Consider the following 21,238-nt stretch of genomic DNA (forward strand, 5'->3'; position numbering starts at 1 on the left):
ATTTTAGACTTGGATAATGGAACTCCCCAAAGTAGAATACCTGCCTTCCTAGAGAAGAGTGACAGAAGGCAGTAACTTGTTAGCCTATATACTGTAATATAATTGAAGATGGATGGAATGGAAACTTGAATATATAAAAGGGAAATGGGCCTGAGGCAGAACTCCATGAAGGTAACAGTGGTGCATTCTTTCCCTTGGGCATAAAGATTTATGTGATGGGAAAAGCTCATACGCAGCCAGAGAAAAGTCATTTTAAGAATAAGAACAGAACTATTCTTGCAGAGAAAAGTTGCGAAATGTTTTTATATTATGCAAATGGTAATTATTTCCTTAAATAGTGAAGCACCTTATTGCAAATATTTTCTGAGCAGTTGGCCTCATTATAATAATAATAATAATAATAATTTTTATTTATACCCCGCCCTTCCCAGTCAAGACCGGGCTCAGGGCGGCTAACAGCAAATAATATCAACACAAATATAAAAGAAACATTTCAGTTAAAACAACAGAATAATACAATGTTAAAATTCAATTTTAAAATTAAAAATCTACGAATAAGATAAAACCATTATAAATAAAACCTTAGGGGAGGGTAACCGTGGGGTCAGACTGCGTCAGTCCGAAGGCCAAACGAAACAGCTCTGTCTTGCAGGCCCTACGAAAAGATGACAAATCCCGCAGGGCCCTAGTCTCCTGGGACAGAGCGTTCCACCAGGTCGGGGCCAGTACTGAGAAGGCCCTGGTCCTGGTCGAGGCCAGCCTAGCCACCTTGTGACTCGGGATCTCCAATATGTTATTATTTGTGGACCGTAATGTCCTCTGTGGGTCATACCCACAGATGTATTCTGTGATGTATTCAGGGATTTAATATACTTCTGTATAGTTGAGGCGGGTTGCTTTGGCAGGCAAGGATTTCTTCCAGACTACTGGGCAAGGGAAACTTTTATAAAAAACTGGAAGCGTTTGTTTACTTTCTTTCAGGACTATTGATGTATCAAAAATGATTTATTCAGTTGTAATTTGCTTTGGGTTGCCTTGGGCTATTTAAACTGACTAAAAAATTTAATTAATAATAATAATACTGTAACTTAGATATGCATAGTCTGACTGGCTAGTAAAAAATAATAATATGTGGGCTAGAAACCTGTGTACAGTACATGCATTCAGGTTGAGTTTACTGAACAAATAGCAATCAAATATTAGTCATTAACCTGATACCAAACTGGAACCTATTCAGTTGTTCCATGCTATCTACAGCTTTGCAACTTAATACATATATTAGTAAACCTAGCTTACATTTGAATAATATTGATTTAACAATAACCTGATTGTCTTTAATATTGTTAAATCAGTAGCTTTCAATAAAAGAGTTAAAAATGTCAGCAAAAGGATATAGGTTGATGTGAAGAGGGATATGGATGTTATTGGAAATGTTATATGGGAAAGCAACTTAGCTTAACTTGACATGTAGCTTTTCTTGGGGTCACTATGACAAGAAAATTCTACAATCTATAATTGAGCAGGCATTTCTACTCTGAATCACAGCCCAAGATGATTACACTATTGTAAAGGTTCAGGCTGGAAGGTTTTGGTAGGAGGACAGTGTTAAATTCCTTGGACCAGAACTGCTGCAAGTCCCATACTAGATATGACATGTGTCCATGTATGATTTTGAGTGGAGGAAATGGCTGGCAGAGAAAGAGCTCAATAGTACTACTATTCTTCTACTCAAATTCACAGCCACCTAAAGCTGTTTTTGGTGGCAGTGGGAAATGTCAGCAGAACTTGGCACACACATATACAGTAAGTTGAATTCCTTCAGGCCCAAACTTTATGACTTTGAAAAGCAGCTCTGCTGCCCTAATCACCAGACCACTTTTCACTTCTCCTGCTGTATTATGGGAATTTTGTGTAGCTGTAATTTATGCATTCATGTACTAGAAAGTATTATTTAATATATGAATATGAAATGAGATTTGTAACTACAGTACATTGGTACCTCGGGTTACAGACACTTCGGGTTACAGACTCCGCTAATCCAGAAATAGTACCTTGGGTTAAGAACTTTACCTCAGGATGAGAACAGAAATCGCATGCTGGGGGCACAGCGGCAGCAGGAGGCCCCATTAGCTAAAGTGGTACCTCAGGTTAAGAACAGTTTCAGGTTAAGAATGGACCTCCGGAATGAATTAAGTTCTTAACCCGAGGAACCACTGTATAGCAAAGAAGAGGCCTGAAATGAGCAATGGTCTTTAAAGTAATAAAAATGCAGAGGTTAATAAGGAGTTTACAGAGACAGTGCAAAGACTAAAGGAGCACACACACTCCACTCCTATAGCAGTTTCCCCTCTTGAGCATCTTCTGTGTAAAACTGCCCACCAAGCTGCTCTTTAATTGTGTGCATAAACCCAAAGTAACTCCTTAGAAATGCAAATGAATGTGGGTGAAATGCATGAATTTTGGCTTTGGTTATGTATGATGGAATGTAGCATTCACTATTAGGACAAGTGAAACCTTCTAAAGATTATTTTGTTTTGCTTCAAATAGGAGCAACCAGAGCTTGTTAGTGCAATTTATGGACGAGGGATAGCATATGGAAAGAAAGGGCTGCATGTGAGTATAACATTTTTAAAGCCACACAGGATAATGAATGCCATAATATACATATATGCATTAGCCAGGGCTGGCCTAAGGCATTTTGGTGCTTGAGGTGAACAAAAAAAAAGTCACCTCACCTGGTACTCAGAGGTAGACTGCTCCTGAACCTGGGGGCTCTATTTTTTTCTTACAGTAAACAGGGTTAGAATTGCAACTTTGCCTAAGACAGAAGATTTGAAATAATGAGGCAGGGGTTGGTATTAGTTGGTTGCTTCATGTTGATCTAGGCAGCCGTGTGAAGGATTCTCTTTTCCTTCAGGATTGTTGTAATCAGACACTGCTGTCTCCCTCTGCACATTTTTAATGGACAACATCAGTTGTGTGAAGTTTTCTTCTATTCCACTCCATGACTCCATACTCTCCACTTCCAGGGAAACAGTTCCCCCAGCCGAAACAAATTTTAAAAAATCCTTCCAGTAGCACCTTAGAGACCAACTAAGTTTGCCGTTGGTATGAGCTTTTGTGTGCATGCACACTTCTTCAGATACACGTGTATCTGAAGAAGTGTGCATGCACACGTAAGTTCATACCAATGACAAACTTAGCTGGTCTCTAAGGTGCTACTGGAAGTATTTTTTTGAATTTTGTTTCGACTACAGCAGACCAACACGGCTACCTACCTGTAACTAGTTCCCCCAGCAGCAGTCATGGCACTCTAGCCAATGATTTTTGCTCAGGTGGAATGTACTTATTCCAAACCCAGAAAGTTATTTGTACAGTCCCTTCACTTCCCATTGCTTCAAGGATACATATTATTTTTGCAACGACAATCATGACAAAGTATAAATGATGAAGATTTTTACTTCCCTTCTACCATCTGAGGCAGTTGCCTCATGGTGCTTCAAGGACAGACCAGCCCTGGCAATAGCAGATTCATGGTGGTCCCATAGTAACTGGAATACTTGGCCTTGTTTGTTCTGATGTTGCATCTATGTCACTCTTAGCACACATCAAAATGATGAAACCAAGAAGTTTGATTCACTGAGTGTTGTACCATTTAAAAATTGTCACCATAACCTCCCTATGACTAAGGATACATTGTTACTTACATATTTTCCCCCACCCCCATTTTTAAGGATATAAAAAATGCAGAGCTAGCTTTGTTTGAGCTGAGCAGAGTCATTAGTCTGGTCCCAGATCAAGCTGAAGTGTTTGAACAGCGAGCAGAGGTATGCCCTTCACTTTTAAAAGACTTTCTGATGTCTATACCTTATCTAGTTGTTATTTTGTTTATCCAGTTATTTTCTGTATGTTTCTATATGTTTATTGTTGAAAGTTCTTGGTCATATTCCTAATAATATATTATATGGATTAAGATTTGATGTTCATCAATATACAGCTATCAATACATTAAAACAAAAATAAAATAGAATAAAAATACCAAAGCTACTCACAAAACCTATTCAATTATGAACATGAATACACAAATTGAAAAGCACAATTGCACTAGTGTTTGTAGCTGACAGCCTTCAGAGGGTCCGTGAATATCATCAACTCTTCATTTTCTTCGTTAATGTATATAAGGATGTTTGTAATAATAAATGCAACAATTTTTTATAAGTTATACAGATGCGCTTAGAAAAAAATTAGTAGGAAGAAATATGTCATTTCAGGAGAACTCAAACCCACTTTTTCTCCTTCAGCCCCTTAATACCTGACAAAAAGAATAGGTCTTAGCCTGCTTTTTAAAGTTAAATAGATGTAATGCAATATATGCATGTGCTCCAATCAATTTTAATGTACAACTTTTTTTACATAAATAATGCACTTGTTTAATTACTCAACACAAAATTAATTTTTTGTGCATAGTTATTACATATTGCAACCTAAAATCATTTTGAAAATGAAGGATTATTTGTACAGTCTTGCTCAAAGTATTATCTTGGTTTTACAGATACTGTCACCTCTGGGTCAAATGAGTGAAGCGCTGGCTGACCTCACTAAAGCTATTCAGCTAAAACCCTCCGCACGACTTTACCGACACAGAGGTACTCTTTACTTCATATCTGAGGTTAGTTTTCAGTTGAGCACCTGCAGAGAATGAGTTGGGACAGGTGTTTAGTCCCAAGGGTCATATTTGCAATGTATTATAACTTACAAGCTAATCTATCTATCTCCTTTAAAGAGAACTGAGTTTGGGAGTGGGGGAGATCTCCCACTCTCTTGCCTGATCTCTTGCAACCAGATAGCTTTACAGAAGCTGTCTGAGGAAACAGATTCAAGTATTTTAGACTGGGAGAAACTGCTGAAACGTATTTTTGTTCAGCACCTATTTTTGCAGGAAGGGTGTACAAAAGCAATTTTCGTGATGATTTTTTAAAAAGTATTTAATTTGTTTATTTAAGGGACGTATACACTACTTCTTTAAAGAGTTCAAGGCAGAACACAAATTTAAAAAGCACATTTTTTTCATTCTTTTAGAGCACCAACTTAGTAACAAAGATTGCTACTTTAAAAGTAGAAGAAACAGCTGATGTCTGTAGAGATTGTGGCAGCAGATTATTTCTAGGGACTTTTCTTGACTTATTATCACTCCAGTTTCTTCAGTTGCGTGTTGAGACCCCGTAACCACCCCCTCAAGGAGGAATAAAAATACTAAGACACAGATTATAAGGTTAATGTTATTGGGCAAATTTAGGCCACAACTTTATTGGTTACAGAATGTGAGCGGTATTGGCTTAGGCATTGAGTAGATCAGGCTTCTTCAGTTACCATAATTTAGGTTGCTTTTCCCCTGGAACTGTTATAAAAATAGAGGGAACATATTTCTTTTGCAACCTACTGAATTCAGTGAAGCTCCCAAGTAATAGGTCTAGGATTGTAGCCCAAGACCCCCATAAACTGTTCTTCTCATTTTAAGAGTTAATAGTTTTGTGGTATGGAAGGCTTAGTATCCTGTAACTACAACATTATTTGTGTTGCCTTTGTGTTAGATCGAGCAGTTTTCTATCTGATGGAAGTTGTTTTTCTGTCACAGGACTATTCAAGTGCCCATGAAGACTTTCAGAACTCCCTTGAACTAAACAAAAACCAGCCTATAGCTATGCTTTACAAAGGTTTAACATTTTTTCACAGAGGACTTCTAAAGGTAATTATTTTGAATAATTGTGCAATTTCTACTATATGTGTGATGCATGCATATGTTTGTTTGTTTGTTATTTATTGAATTTATATACCACCCTTTGGCTGGAGGTATGTTACCATTAGCCATTAACAAAGTCTGCTTTATGAATGTACAAAGCCAGAGTGTTTAGCCTTATCTACTCCAAGTGTCTTTCCAAAGGTCCAGGCAGGGGCCTTTACACAGCTGTTAGTTGTAACCGAGTTGTTTAATGAGAATGCAACACTTTTGACACGTCAGATTCAAAATGTTTCAGCAGTAACTACCTTAATTTGTATCTAAGAGACTTCACAGTAACATAATTGTATCAAATAATTACATGTATCTAATTTATCAGTTGGCATTCCCTCTATTTGAGTATTTGGGTTGGTGCTTAAAATATCTGATAGATAAATATAAAACAATCTAGAGAGATTTTAAAGTTGTTTAGTTCCCCCACTCCTTAGTAGATTGATTGTGTGATGCTAAGAGAGACTAAGCTTTTTGGACATTTCATATTTCAGTTTCTGAGGACATTTTTGCACATGCAGTAATAAATATATTGTCCAATGTATTGCCTTGTGTTTGCCTGTACAGATCTTCCACAAAGTATTTACATAATTATTCAAAAATCCCAATAGAAATTATTAATCTTAATAGCACAATATTTTAATTAACAAGAGTAAATGGTTGTGTTTTACCCAGGAAGCTATTGAATCATTCAAAGAAGGCCTTAAGCAGAAAGCAGATTTTATTGATGCGTATAAAAGTTTGGGGCAGGCCTATCGGTAAGCAAAAAGCTTTTCCATTTCACTCTTCGATCCTCAAATGTGAATTGTGTAAGGAACATACAGAAGGGAAGTTTTAATCCAGACTGTGTTATGCTCGTTTGTTAAAATGTTTGGATATCACTTTAGTGATATAATATGAGATTGAAACTTAACTCCAATAATTTAATGGGGGGCAAGTTATTTTAAGATTACTTTGGAGTAAAAAGACTTCCTTTGCCTAAAATAATATATACTTTCAAAGTCATTTTCCTGACTGGTCTTTTTATAACTTAAACAGATTAAATTAGATAATACAGTCAGATACATATCTACTAAGGAGTAGGAACAATTGCGGTCTAATCTTCAGTACATGCATGTAGGATTGCTGCTTGAAAAAAATCACAGATTTATTGTTGAACTTGTTTTTGATATACTGATTTTTAGAGCCTATGTTGGTTAATTGCAGTAAATAGGAACCTTATTAAATAAACATTTTAATTACTGGCTTTTGCTATTTATTTATCACTTTAGAGAGCTTGGTAACTTTGAAGCTGCTACAGAAAACTTTCAAAAGGCACTGATGCTCAATCAAAATCACGTTCAAACAATACAACTTGGGGGAATGATGTTTTATCATCATGGTAGCCTGAATGAAGCTCTGAAAAACTTTAAGGTAAGCAATTGTGACGAGTTACAGCAGTTGCATCATATATACTCATTATATCTGTCTGTGCTGTATGCGGTTATTATATAAGCAAACAAACATACATAAATCAGACACCTTTAGGCTATTAAGCTCTCAAATGCACATGCAATCACAAATACTTGCATGTTCCCTGTCATATATATATATATAAGAAAAGTTACAGCTTTTGTGAGGGCTTTCCTTAGACTGAAAGACTGTCTTGATATTTCTGTCCAGTGGATAACAGTAGAAATGGGCTGAATAAAAGCCTTTTCCCTGTGGAAGGTTTCTGCTTGTTTGTTTGTTTTAAAAACTGGCACATCGCTTCTCCTTTTATAACTTCCACATAGACTCGAGGTGGCTGGGACGAATTACTTTTCTACTGTCGCGGATGTGTGGATAAAGAGTAAATAAAGACCTGTGGTTTGTTTATCTGCAGTCTCACAAATGTATTGATTATTCTCTTTTCAATTTTCCAGAGGTGTCTGCAACTAGAACCATATAATGAAGTGTGTCAGTATATGAAAGGTCTTAGCCATGTTGCTATGGGGCAATTTTATGAAGGAATAAAAGCTCAAACTAAAGTTATGCTCAATGATCCTTTGCCTGGTCAGAAAGCTAGTACAGAGTACCTGAAAGTGAAATACCTCAGAGGTAAGTTGCTGCTAATGAAATATTAATTGTTTCATACCCAGATCCAGGACTTTTTTTCAGCCTGAACTCAGTTCCGGCACCTCTCGGGTGGGTATCATTGCCATTATAAGAGAACAAGGTTCATGGTGTGTTCCAGCACCTCTTTTTCTAGAAAAATAGTACTGCTCAAACCTATGTTAACTTAAGTATCAAATTTGTGGCCATTTTTTTAAAAAAATTGCTGTACTGTATTGTGAAATTCTTTACAGCTTTCATACCTTAAAGAAGTGCCCTATATACTTGAGTATAAGCCGACCCGAATATAAGCCAAGGAACCTAATTTTACCACAATAAAACTGGGGAAACCTATTGACTCTAGTATAAGCCTAGGGTGGGAAATGCGGCTCAACTGCTGCACAATATCTTTGTCATCAACAGGACAGGGAAATGGCAATACAGCACAGGTGCTGCTAAGATCATGAGAAGACTAACTAGAATTAAATGTTTTGGTTCTTACTAAGAGAAGCAGGGGAACTCTATCCTAGACAACATGGAGTATCATTTTATGTTTTAAGGTTTGTTTTATGATTCAATTAACACAATTTCCTGATTCATGAAAAACATTAGGGTAGATGTAACCCAAAAACATTTGAATGTAAATAACTTTGGGAAAGGCAGGAATAACGTGTATGTGTCTTATGGGATAGATTCAGAGAAGAGTGTACAGTGTCTGCTCATTCAGTGGGGGTTTCCTGGCTTCACTCTAAAAAAGATTACTATTTATTATTATTTATTTAATTTCTATACCACCCTATACCCGAAGGTCCAAAGAAACATAAGGAAAAACTTTCTGACAGTATGAGCTGTTCAGCAGTGGAATGGACTTCCTTGGAGGGTAATGGACACTCCTTCCTTGGAGATTTTTAAGCACAGAATGGATGACCATCTGTCATGGATGCTTTGGTTGGGATTCCTGCATTGCAGGGGGTTGGACTAGATGACCCCCTTGACCCTTTGAAATCCTTCAGTTCTGTGATTCCTCCAATCAAGCCCAATGGCAGGCAGCAATCTGCACTGCAGTTGGGGCAAGGAAGCCATTCTAACATCCACCCAATTGGTGCTGTGTGCATTACAGGCGAGTTTGGTAACATCATGCGAGTAGCAGAGGCGGTGGTGGAGGGATGAGTGGCAAGAAAGGAGCCCTTTCTCACTGCTGGTCCCTCTGCCGCTCGCAAGAGCAGATATAGGAGCTGCGGTTGGGAGAGGAGCAGCGCAGGGAAGTACTGGGTTGTGGGGGAGGGAGGTGAAGGTATTAATTGAAATTGTTAAAGATTGGCACTGGATTTAAGAGACTTAAAATAAGGAATTAAAATAGGGAACGATGCAATAAGGAAAGAAGAAATATAAAGTAAAGGTATCGGAGAGGAGATCAGTGTAAATGAAAACATGAGACTTATGGTTTTGCTATATATTATTTTATTTTGGATTTGTCTGTTGTAAAGAATGTACATTATGTGAATAAAACAATAAAAAAACCACAAAAAAGTACTTATTTAGGCTTGTACATTAAACCTAGCTATCCATGAAATTGGCATGCCCTTTCTGTAGATTTGTTTTTAAGTGAAAATATAAAGTTATGTATATGACTACTGTACTTACGTAACTATTGGCTCAGGATATTTTTTCCTTAATAAAAACTGAATTTGTGCAGCTGTCCATATGTACCCTGATCAATTGGATATGGTTTGCCAAAGGGGAAAGTAAGTATTTCAAGGAAAGTGAGACATATTATTTTAATTATTTAGAAATTTTACCAAAAGTTAAAAAAAATATTGAAGTGGTGTACATTGAAATGGCATTGTGAAGTTGTAAGGTTTAATGGTTGCAGTGATGAAAATACCTCACTTAAAGAATCTCTGCTAATGGAAGAAATATTAGGGAAATGATCCACAAGTTTATACTACTTTAAGGAAGTACAGTGCTTTTGTATGGAAATGTCCCCAGATACAACATGTGAACAGTGAACAGTGACATGGTTGTAGTTCGTGTGTGGATTTGGGGGAGGGCCATAGATCAGTGGTAGAGCATCTGCAGGAGGTCCCAGTTCAATCCCTGGCATCTCCAGGTCGGGCTGGGGAAAATGCCTTTCTGAAACCCTAAAGAGCCACTGCCACTTAGTGTAGACAACACCAAGCTAGATGAATCCAGCTCAGTATAAAGCAACTTCATACGAGCGCCTAGCATTTCGCCTAGAGGTCATTTAAGCTGACTTACAGGAAAAGGGGCTAAATTATATTTACTTCCTTCACAGAATATTCTCGCTATCTGCATGCCCACCTTGATACCCCACTTACAGAATACAATATAGATATGGATCTTCCTGGGAAGTTTAAAGATCACTGGGCCAAAAATCTTCCTTTTCTCATAGAAGACTATGAAGAGCAGCCAGGATTACAACCACACATAAAGTAAGTAACTAAATTTACCAATTCTTGGGCTCTGCTGGAAATGTTTGTTAGTGCGCAGTTTAAGGTTTAACTTTAATCACATGGCTTCAAATACAGTCTATGGTTTTATAGTATGTGTTTGTAGCAGGTACAAGTTGAATTCTAGCCTGCACCCACTCCAAAAATGTGTTCTGCTCAAAATGGACCTATTGAAATAAATGGACTTGTTAGTCTACTCTGAGTATGACTTAGTCATAACCCTTTATGGTTTTTGTTGCATTTTAGATCTTTAGCACCAATTTCCCAATACTAGTTTGTTGCTGCTCTATACTGTACTGGTTTTGTGCTTGTGTTGGGTTTTATGTTTTACTGAGTTAGTTTATGATATTTAATATATGTTGTTTGGTTGTATTATTGATCCATAACTTTTTAACCTGCCAAGGGGACTTAGTTGGTGGACAGCACCTTCGTGGATCACTGCCTTGTTGTGGCGAAGGGGCTTGAATAACTCAGAGAAGCTATGAGCTATGCCATGCAGGGCCACCCAAGATGGGCAGGTCATAGTGGAGAGTTTTGACTAAATGTGATCCACCTGGAGCAGGAACTGGTAAGCCACTCCAGTATCTCTGCCAAGAAAACTCCATGGACAAAGACAACAAGCATATAAAAGTTATGACACTGGAAGATGAGCCCTTCAGGTTGGAAGGTGTCCAACATGCTACTGAGGAATAGCAGAGGACAAGTACAAGTAGATTCAGAGCTGATGAAGCGGCTGGGCCAAAACCGAAAGGTTGCTCAGTTGCGGATATGCCTGGAAGCGAAAGGAAAGTCCAATGCTGTAAAGAAAAATATTGCACAAGAGCCTGGAATGTAAGAACCATGAAACTTGGTAAAGCTGGATGTGGTCAAAAATGAGATGGCAAGAATAAATATTGACATCCTGGGCATCAGGGAACTAAAATGGACGGGAATGGGCAAATTTATTTCCAAGACCATCATATCTACTATTGTGGGCAAGAATTCCGTAAAAGAAATGGAGTGGCCCTCATAGTCAACAAAAGAGTGGCGAAAGCTGTACTGGGATGCAATCTCAAACATGATAGAATGAACTCAATACGAATCCAAGGCAGACCTTTTAACATCATAGTAATCCACGTTTATGCACCAACTACTGGTGCTGGAGAAACTGAAATTGACCAATTCAATGAAGACTTACAACACCTTCTAGAAGTGACACCAAAGAAGGATGTTCTTCTCATTACAGGGGATTGGAATGCTAAAGTAGGGAATCAAGAGATAAAAGGAACAACTGGCAAGTTTGGCCTTGGAGTTCAAAACGAAGCAGGGCAAAGGCTAATAGAGTTCTGTCTGGAGAACAAGCTGGTTATCACAAACACTCTTTTCCAACAACACAAGAGATGACTCTACACATGGACATCACCAGGTGGGCAGCATCAAAATCAGATTGATTATATTCTCTGCAGCCAAAGATGGAGAAGCTGTATACAGTCAGCAAAAACAAGACCTGGAGCTGACTGTGGCTCCGATCATCAGCTTCTTATAGCAAAATTCCAGCTTAATCAGAAGAAAGTAGGAAAAACCACTGGGCCAGTAAGACACAATCTAAATCAAATCCCTTATGAATACACAGTGGAAGTGAGGAACGGGTTTAAGGATTTAGATTTGGTGGGCAGAGTGCCTGAAGAACTATGGCAGGAGGCCCATAACATTATAAAAGAGGCAGCAACAAAAACCATCCCAATGAAAAGGAAATGCAAGAAAGCAAAGTGGCTGTCCAATGAGGCCTTATAAATACCAGGGGAGAGAAGGCAAGCAAATGCGAGGGAGATAGTGAAAAATGCAGGAAATTGAATGCAATGACAAACCTAGACAGCATCTTAAATAGCAGAGACATCACCTTGCCAACAAAGGTCCATATAGTTAAAGCTATGGTTTTCCCAGTAGTGATGTATGGAAGTGAGAGCTGGACCATAAAGAAGGCTGATCACCAAAGAATTGATGCTTTTGAATTATGGTGCTGGAAGAGACTCTTGAGAGTCCCATGGACTGCAAGAAGATCAAACCTATCCATTCTGAAGGAAATCAGCCCTGAGTGCTCACTGGAAGGACAGATCCTGAAGCTGAGGCTCCAATATTTTGGCCACCTCGTGAGAAGAGAAGACTCCTTGGAAAAGACCCTGATGTTGAGAAAGATTGAGGGCACTAGGAGAAGGGGACGACAGAGGACGAGATGGTTGGACAGTGTTCTCGAAGCTACTAACATGAGTCTGACCAAACTGTGGGAGGCAGTGGAAGACAGGAGTGCCTGGCGTGCTCTGGTCCATGGGGTCACGAAGAGTCGGACATGACTAAAGGACTAAACAACAACATAATAAGTAATATTAATTTATGGTCCATTTTGTTCTTGGAACTGAGGAAAACCAAATACCTCAACAATCCTAGAGGTCCAAAATAATGAAAAGCTAGTGCAGAAAATGGCTTCATTGCTCTACAGTATGCCCTTTAGTCTGTATTATAAAGAACAGTTTCTGCAAATGTTCTGCAAATTTATTTTTCTTCTTTTTCACAACAATTCAAATTTTATGGTGTCTTGTGGCTCTGGAGCTGTCATTTCACTTAAGAAAGGCAACTCTGAATTATTCATTTTTTCCCCAGTTGTATTTCCTCAGAAGCTGAGGACTCTGTATAGTATGTGACATTCCTGCAAATGAAAGAATTCTGCAAAGCAACTCGATGATATCTGAAACAGAATTTGTTAGATTATTTGTTAGAGGCTGCTTAACTATTGGTTGTTCAGAGGGCACTTGGAAGTTGTGATCTTGGCATTCTTGCTGGCAGGATAAGCAGCAGTTAAGACTCCTTTAAATGGATGTGAACAGGCAGTCCTTGACCTTACAATATTTCTGTTGGACTCCATCAGATCCCATGACTTCTATGGTTTAAATACAACAGATAACAGGGTCACTTATATTACAGAATTAATAATTCCAGTCCAACACAGGGCCTTTATGTTACCCCGACTGAACATTTCCCCCTCAGCTTTTGTCAAGGGCAGATATTCAAACATCCTCAGAAATGATAGACATTGCAAATGTTCTTTGAATGTGCTGGACACTGTCCATTGTACAACCAGCTATGTAAATGCTTGCTATCCCCCCTCCCCTTTTTTGGGTAGTCTAACATCATGGCACAATGAAAATATCAGATTCTATCGGTCTGACATTAACTCAGAAGTAACTGCCAGGGTGGCTGTATTTTTGTCAATAGTATCTCTTAGAGTGGTGAATGCCACTATTTAGCGGGAAGAAACTCCAATGAAAATCCTCATTATTACATATTTTACATGCCTCTTTATTTGTATGTATATATATTTTAAATATATATATGGATGTTTTATGATGGCCTATATTTGCAATGCCTAATAAAGGTTTGGCGAAGTAAGTAAAACTCAATCAGAAAAGAAATAGCATAGTAGTTTTCCTGTAGGACTAATTGCAGTCGTTAACAGTTGTCAACAGGTTTACCATACCCATTGGGTCAATCACGCATCTCTTACTACCCTTCTGAGAAAAACCCCACCCCACCCTCACGTCTGGTGACGTCTGTTTCAGTGCATCTGAAGAAGTGTGCATGCACACACAAGGTTATATCCAGAACAAACTTTGTTGATCTCTAAGGTGCTAGTGGACAATTTTTTATTTATTTATGCCCAAATAGAGTTATAAAAAGGAAAGCTGCAATAAACCTTCCATTATGCTGGGCAGGGGTCGGTAATCTTAAACCATATTTCTAATGCTTGTCTGTCTCACTGGCTGCTACTAATATAGAATCTATGTAAGAAATCATCCTGATATTTTATACTGGCTCTATTTGTGATTTTAAGGGATGCGTTACTTCAGAAATTTGAAAACTATAAACCCGAAATGCAAGAGATGATATGTGTTGCTGATCAGTTGGGTTCCCTAATGCAATATGAGACCCCTGGATTTCTTCCAAACAAGAGAGTACATAGAGGTACACTGGAAAAACTTTATTGGACTATGGAATTAAAAGTACAATGGCGCTTGCTATGATTAGCATTGGATATTTTAAGTCCTGCAATAAAACATCCTCTATTCAGATTGTAGTTCAGCTTATTCAAACATAAAAGAAAACTAATAATAATTATTACAGTCCATTATGTACTATAATGTGTAAATACTTAATGAGGCAGCAACCTCCAGTGATATTAAATATTAGATCCTATGCAGTCATCCACTTGCATCTCTTAGACTGCAATTCTATGCCCACTTACTTAGAGAGTAAGCCTTACTGAACATAGTAAGGGACTTGAATGCATAGAATTGCACTATTTTGATGCTTCAGCTTCTGCCTCATGTTTAGATTTCAAGTATAAATGTGAGTGGGCTTCAAAGGTAACCTACTTTTGTTTGTTGTTCAGCAATGGGTCTAGCTGTGCTAGAAGTAATGCAAGCTGTACAGAGAACGTGGGTGAACTCGAAAGTACGAATTAATGGAAAAACCAGGCTGATGCAGTGGAGAGATATGTTTGACATTGCTGTGAAATGGCGAAGGTAATAAAGGAAGAAATCTAGTTTGTGAATTATCCTCATTATCAAGAGTACTAAATTGTAGGCTAAGCAAGTATTGACTTTATAAAGGCAGAAGCAGAATGAACTGAGGAAGTATTTATAGATTTTGGTGGTTCCTACATCATTACTTCTGCTGTTGATTGCATGATTTATAGCCCTGTCTGTGTGACTACTTCACAAAATCTATTTAATTCTTCTAATAAGGGCCATCTCTGGAGACTGGAGGTCACAGGGCAAATCATAGTGTTGGAACCTTCTCTTACTGCTTGATCCAGGCATGCTGGGTTTTTCTTTTCTCTCCTTCACAAGCTTTCCTCCCCCTACTTCACCCCTTATGCAAATTCTAACTTTACCTTTCATAGTAGTATACACATTGTGTATAATATAGGGCGATGTATAACTTAAATCTTTAATCCAACTTCTTAGATCAAGAAACAAAAGGTATTTTTCCTTGCAAACTAAAGTAAATAAAGTTAAGTCCATTATTTCATTCCTCTTAACATTTCAGATTTGGTTATAGCAATAGTTAAGTTTTGGTTATAGCAAAACATCACCAAGATTAAACTTGATTTCCTGAAGAGCTAACCAGTTTTGTAAGATGTAAAGGCTCAGTGATTCTCCATTCTCTCTGTTCTTCCCATTTCCATTCTCTTCCTTGGCAGTGTTGCCAGCGGCCTTATGAATGCAGATGTGTTGCGGTCGGGCCCAAATCCTCCCCCTATGCCTGTTTTCACAACTGTAAGAGGGCTTCCAGGTCAGCATTTGGGATGCATTCCAAGGCAGTGCTGCTGGCCATGAGTGTCATTATTGTTGCTGTGTAATGGTGAGGTGCCCCACAAAGTCCAGATTGGATGCCCAGATTCCCACCGCCGCCACCCCACATCCCTTAGGAATTAGTTTGATTCTGATCTCCAAGTTAATTTGCTCTAACTCTTGGGGTTAGCACATTATTGTAGGTGGAAGAAAGCAATAAAAAGCTCTTTAAAAATAGATGAAAAAATTAAACCTGAATTAATAAAACTACCAAATCTGTAAGCAGTGTTGATGCAGTGTCTCTTCACAGGATAGCTGACCCAGACCAGCCTGTACTATGGTTAGACCAAATGCCACCTCGAAGTCTTAGCAGAGGCTTTAATAATCACATCAATCTAATCAGGTATGATGCTTTAGTGAAATCTTGTTTGCATCAGAAATTGTGCCAGAATCGCACATTTTGCACAGAGGAGTTCTCGGTGTTGGGATTGCTGAACTTGTATTCTGACGTTTTTTTCTTAAAATGAGTATGTAATGTATTGCATGTTTTATAGTCCCCTTTAGATTTTCCTTTTCCTGAGGAGCTGGAATTGTACACTTGCACTGTTTTGGAGTCAAACAAATAATTCCCATATCTTTCAGTACTGCCTTCTATTAGTTATTTTTCCTACACAGAAACTCACAACTGCTCTTAAAATCTTGACAGCCATTTCTGAAAGGTAATATATCCAGCACAACTGATTCATTATTGCATTATGCTCCATCACAAGCCCACTTCTCTTCAAAGCATAGCTTAGCAATTGTTGTATGTTCCCTCTTCTCCTATACTACAAAACAAGATACCTCGTATTAGAGCAGCCACAAAGAAGAAAAGGCAGAGAACACAACAAAAATATTGTCAATCACAGGGGTTTAGACTAAGGAGCATATATTTAAGCTGCCAAAGTTTGTAAGTTTCCTAGTAAGAACTTGTTGCATTCTTGCTTTGACCAATTACTTCTATTTCTTTGTCCAATCTTTACCAATAGCATCAACCTTTCACAGTACAAGCTGGATATTTTACACTCAGTTTGGGTCTTTCCGATTTTTATTTCCTTGACTTCATTTATATTCCTTAACTAGATTCATATCAAACTTTTCTGAAAATCTGAAGTCAAGTTCTAAAATCTGCTGACTACATAACTACAAGGCCTACCTATAGACTCACTGCATTCTTACTAGATCCATCATAGCTTATTTTGTAGTGTGAAATGTCTTGTCGTCAGCATACAAAGTGTTTGACAGGCAGCAGTGGGTTGTGCTAGAAGTGGAAAGTTTGAATAAATCATTTGGAACTATGATTTCTCTGCTCCTTTTAGAAAAAAAAATCTTCTGCTAATATGATCCTTGCTTTTTCATATACAGTACTGCATTGGTGAATCTGCCTTAAGATGCCACTTTTTTCCAGGCTTCTTTTCATCGCTATTATTATGCAGTTCTTGTTTAGTCATAGCAGGTTTAATTAAACTAATTAAGCACAATTGGCTCAGGTAAGTGAAATTAAAGACGAGTAGCCTAATTAACCCCTGTGATTGACAAGTAGCTTTGTCTCTTGGTATTTGCGGCTATAAAGCTTGCTCTATGAAATCTTGTTTTGTAGACTTGGAAACGAGAAGGGACTTCAACAAGTGCAATAATGGTATGTAGTTTTGCCTTTGGTGTATGTGTTTGTGTGGCTAGCTGCACTCTAGACATACCTTTTTACTGTTCATGAATGTTTGGACAATTACAATTACGCAAACAACATTCTAGATGGAAAACAAAAAATCGTGTTTGCAAGCATTACTCAGAATGAAAATTTAGCTGGAGAGTTTAAATAGATATAAGCAAATATAATCCAGTGGGCATAAATCTTGAAATGAATGATCAATGCATGAGCTTACATTCATTTCCTTTTAATGGCTCTGGTTTGGGGAAAAATATCGATGAATTATGGGCAGTCTGTAACCATATCCTGAGCAGGGCTAAAAAGTTGTATTAGGTGAAATATTCCCATACCTAAAATGATTACAGCTTTCCAATGCATGCATAATGTTGAGTAGCTCAATAAGTTCAAAGGGCTCAAGTTTAAGACTTCAATATTATAAATAATTTTTATAGATGTAGGACCTAATAACTATTGCTCCCAGTTTCCTTAAGCCTGTAAAGACAACCATAGTACAGAAACAAAATAAAACTCAAATTCCTTTTATATAGTTACATCCTTTTTCTTCTAAATGCTAACAATGATACTTGTTAGTTTGATATTTTTAAAGAGAATACATAACATGTCCATAATGCTTTGCAATGCACAAAAGTTCTCTGGCAGGTAGAGTCCCTTGAACAAAGTTTGAACTCCAGTGTTTTACCACATAGAAATCATATATGGTATGTACTTTCACAAATGGTATGTAAATGGTTGCTATTTGTTTAATGTCCTGTTTTTAAAATGTTCTTCTCTGCAGGGGACAAGTTATTAACATAAGATATCTGGAATATTTTGAAAAGATGCTTCATTTTATCAAAGACAGGATCCTTGTTTATCATAGGTAAATAAATTCTTCCTTTTCCTGCATTAATATGGTAAATTTTTATATAGTGTTCAAGAATTAGGTGCTGCACAGTAATATTTAAAACATCCTGCCTGCAGGCTTACAATCTAAACAAGATGAGACCATGGGGAGGGAAAGAAGAGATTAGAAACCAAAAATTTAGGAAATGGTTTAAAACATTGCATAAACAATTGAAAAGACAGAAGGGTGCAGATTTCCGGTGTCAGTGAGGTTCAGAGAAAAGAGACAGCAAGAGAGTGAGGATAGAAATGTGAAATAGAAATGACTTGGGATTTTTCAAAGAAAGCATTGGCTTAGCAAAGATAATAATGCAGTGGGAGAGAAAGAAAAAGGGTGACAGATAAGGAGGGGCCAAAAGGTAAAAGCATAGTAACGAATAAATTTCTGATAAGGAAATGAATTTCAATAACACAGGAAAAAGATGGGCAAATTGAGATACAGTACAGAATAAACCAACGGGCAACAGAGTTAAGAACAGAGAGGAGAGGGTGAAGCTAAAAAACTCCCAAACCAAAAAAGAAGCATGAGAGAATAAAAAACAACCATGATTAGTTGAAAATAGAAGCAAATGCTTTCAATCTCCTTGCAGTCACATCAGAGAAGGGGACATGGGCTCATTATATCATTAAACTATAAAGAGTGGTGTGAAACAGGGCTGTGTTCTCGCCCAACTCTCTTTGGCATATTCTTCTCCCTGTTGCTCTCATATGCATCCAGCTTGACTGAAGGCGGTGTGTTCATCCATTCAAGAAGCAATGGGGCTCTGTTCAACCTGGCATGTCCCTGCACCAAGAAAAGTGCAGTGGGTCCTTATCCGAGAGACGTTGCTTGCAGATGACACAGCCTTGACAATGCACTCTCAGGGAGTTCTACTGAGACTCATCAACCATTTTGCCCAAGCCTGCAGGGAGTTTGGCCTTACCAGGCAAAGACCAACATCCTGGGTTAGGACGTTGCAAATACCAAGATGAAGGTCTACCAGGCTTGCGTGTTGAGCATGCTGCTTTATGGAAGTATGTTGTGGGCAACTTACAACCATCAGGAGTGATGCATCAATGCCTTCCATATCCACTGCATCAGGAAGATTTTGTATATCACATAGCAGGACAGATTTTCAAACAAAGATGTGCTTTCCTAAACCCACGTTCCGAGCATGTTTAGCACTCCTGTCTCAGCAGCGTCTACGCTGACTTGGTCATGTCCACAGAATGGAAGATGGCAGGATCTCCAAGAGGTGCTTCAGGCACTAGGCCCATTGGCAGACCAACTCTGCCAACGTCTACAAAAGTGACATGAAGACAGGCGACATCAACCCTGCCATGTGGGAATCCCTTGCAGATGACAGCAGTGCCTGGAGACAGACAGATAGGTCAGTATCCATAACGATGATTGGTGGAGGAATGAGACCATTGGGAAGAGCGCAAAGAGAAGAAATCCCATGGTGCATCTGCATCAGCACAACCAGACACCTTCATCTGCCCCAGCTGCAATGAAACATGCCTCTCCTGTATCTCTACGCTCACAGCATACTCTTCCATTCTCTCCCAAGACAAACGGATGCCAACCAGGTTTAACTTCATATATGAATAGGTTATATTGTATAGGTTATTTTCTCAGTAATATAACTTAGGTATGCTAAAAAGCTATTGTGCTATGTTGTTAGAATATTTTCACATTAATATAGAAACTAGAACAAAATATTTAATTGAAATTCTATTTAAACCCTTTTGTCTAACCATTTAGTGCTAATAACCACAAAGAACTAGTAGATGTTCGAGAAGCTCTGGAGCAAGTGCAAAAAGTAGAAGACCTTCTCCCAATAATGAAGGTAGTCTTTCTCCCCACCCCACACCCCCAAATCCCTCTCCCATCCAGCAAAACAACTGTATTTTTGGTAATATTAGAACTAAGATCATGCAAATAGCAATAGTTAGTGATGATCCTTCAAATTTCATGTGAAAGTGGAAATGGACTTAAAGCTACCAATTTATACTTGGATATTCTTATTTTTCTAGTACGCCATGAGGGTTTGCTGAGGAAGGTCATTTTGCAAGGGAAAGCACACTATACTCCAAGCTAGTTCTCTGTGTATTACAGTGTCTTGTAACAAATTGTGGGTGTGGGTGTTTATTAGTGTCTCTTGGAATGATGATGGGGTTTTTAATTGCAAAATTGTCCATAGTAAAGAAAATAAGCTCAATGGATCTTACTGCGTTTTAAGTACTCATTACAACGCAGACTTAACAAATACTGCATAAATGAAAAGATACAAATAGCATGAAATGAAAGAGGTGAATAACTTTGAGCAGGAGGCCAACACTTCATTTTGTCACAGTGGGTCATGTGTTACTTATTCATAGGGTCAAACTGGAAGAAATTCACAATTTAGCAACCATTTTAGCTAAAAATAATCCCCTCTGAGATAGAATGTATAACCTTGAGAGTGCTGTTTTCTATTAGTTTAAAGCAGTTAGCTGAATTCAATAATTCTCTAAAGACTGTTGACAAAATGGTTTTCCTGTGCAGGTCCTGACTTCCATGTCAGAAGAAGAATGCCAACATGCACCTGATATTTGAACAGGAAAATATAATAAAAAAATTCCTTCAGTAGCACCTTAAAGACCAACTAAGTTTTTATTTTGGTATGAGCTTTCGTGTGCATGCACACTTCTTCAGATACTTCTTCAGGTATCTGAAGAAGTGTGCATGCACACGAAAGCTCATACCAAAATAAAAACTTAGTTGGTCTTTAAGGTGCTACTGAAGGAATTTTTTTATTTTACTTCGATCCAGACCAACACGGCTACCTACCTGTAACCAGGAAAATATAAAATAGCCCAAGTATCAACAACTAGGGGAAACTATTATCTCTTCTATGTTTTTAGCACATCTTTGTTGTGTGGTATGCCTAAAAAGAGCTCTAACATATTTGCATATGTTTAGGGAGGCCATAGTCCACAAATAGCAAACCTTTCTTACTTTTAAGAG

General features: G+C 38.0%; 1 protein-coding gene across 3 annotated transcripts in view; it reads left to right on the forward strand.

Moving 5' to 3' along the window:
* Positions 1 to 21,238, forward strand: part of TTC13 (tetratricopeptide repeat domain 13) — a 31,191-nt gene that overhangs the window by 3,862 nt on the left and 6,091 nt on the right. For 2 of the 3 annotated variants that reach the window (XM_035108483.2, XM_035108484.2), the window contains exons 5-17: positions 2,548 to 2,613; positions 3,735 to 3,827; positions 4,553 to 4,669; positions 5,636 to 5,746; positions 6,464 to 6,546; positions 7,060 to 7,201; positions 7,693 to 7,867; positions 10,158 to 10,314; positions 14,198 to 14,328; positions 14,756 to 14,888; positions 15,970 to 16,062; positions 18,143 to 18,226; positions 19,994 to 20,078. In XM_035108483.2, the coding sequence (XP_034964374.2) occupies positions 2,548 to 2,613; positions 3,735 to 3,827; positions 4,553 to 4,669; positions 5,636 to 5,746; positions 6,464 to 6,546; positions 7,060 to 7,201; positions 7,693 to 7,867; positions 10,158 to 10,314; positions 14,198 to 14,328; positions 14,756 to 14,888; positions 15,970 to 16,062; positions 18,143 to 18,226; positions 19,994 to 20,078 (1,470 nt within the window). The remainder of the gene's footprint in view (positions 1 to 2,547; positions 2,614 to 3,734; positions 3,828 to 4,552; positions 4,670 to 5,635; positions 5,747 to 6,463; positions 6,547 to 7,059; positions 7,202 to 7,692; positions 7,868 to 10,157; positions 10,315 to 14,197; positions 14,329 to 14,755; positions 14,889 to 15,969; positions 16,063 to 18,142; positions 18,227 to 19,993; positions 20,079 to 21,238) is intronic. The other variant, XM_035108485.2, reaches the window with a different exon arrangement.

The sequence above is a fragment of the Zootoca vivipara genome, chromosome 3 (assembly GCF_963506605.1).
Source record: "Zootoca vivipara chromosome 3, rZooViv1.1, whole genome shotgun sequence".
In the NCBI taxonomy this organism is placed as follows: Eukaryota; Metazoa; Chordata; class Lepidosauria; order Squamata; family Lacertidae; genus Zootoca; species Zootoca vivipara.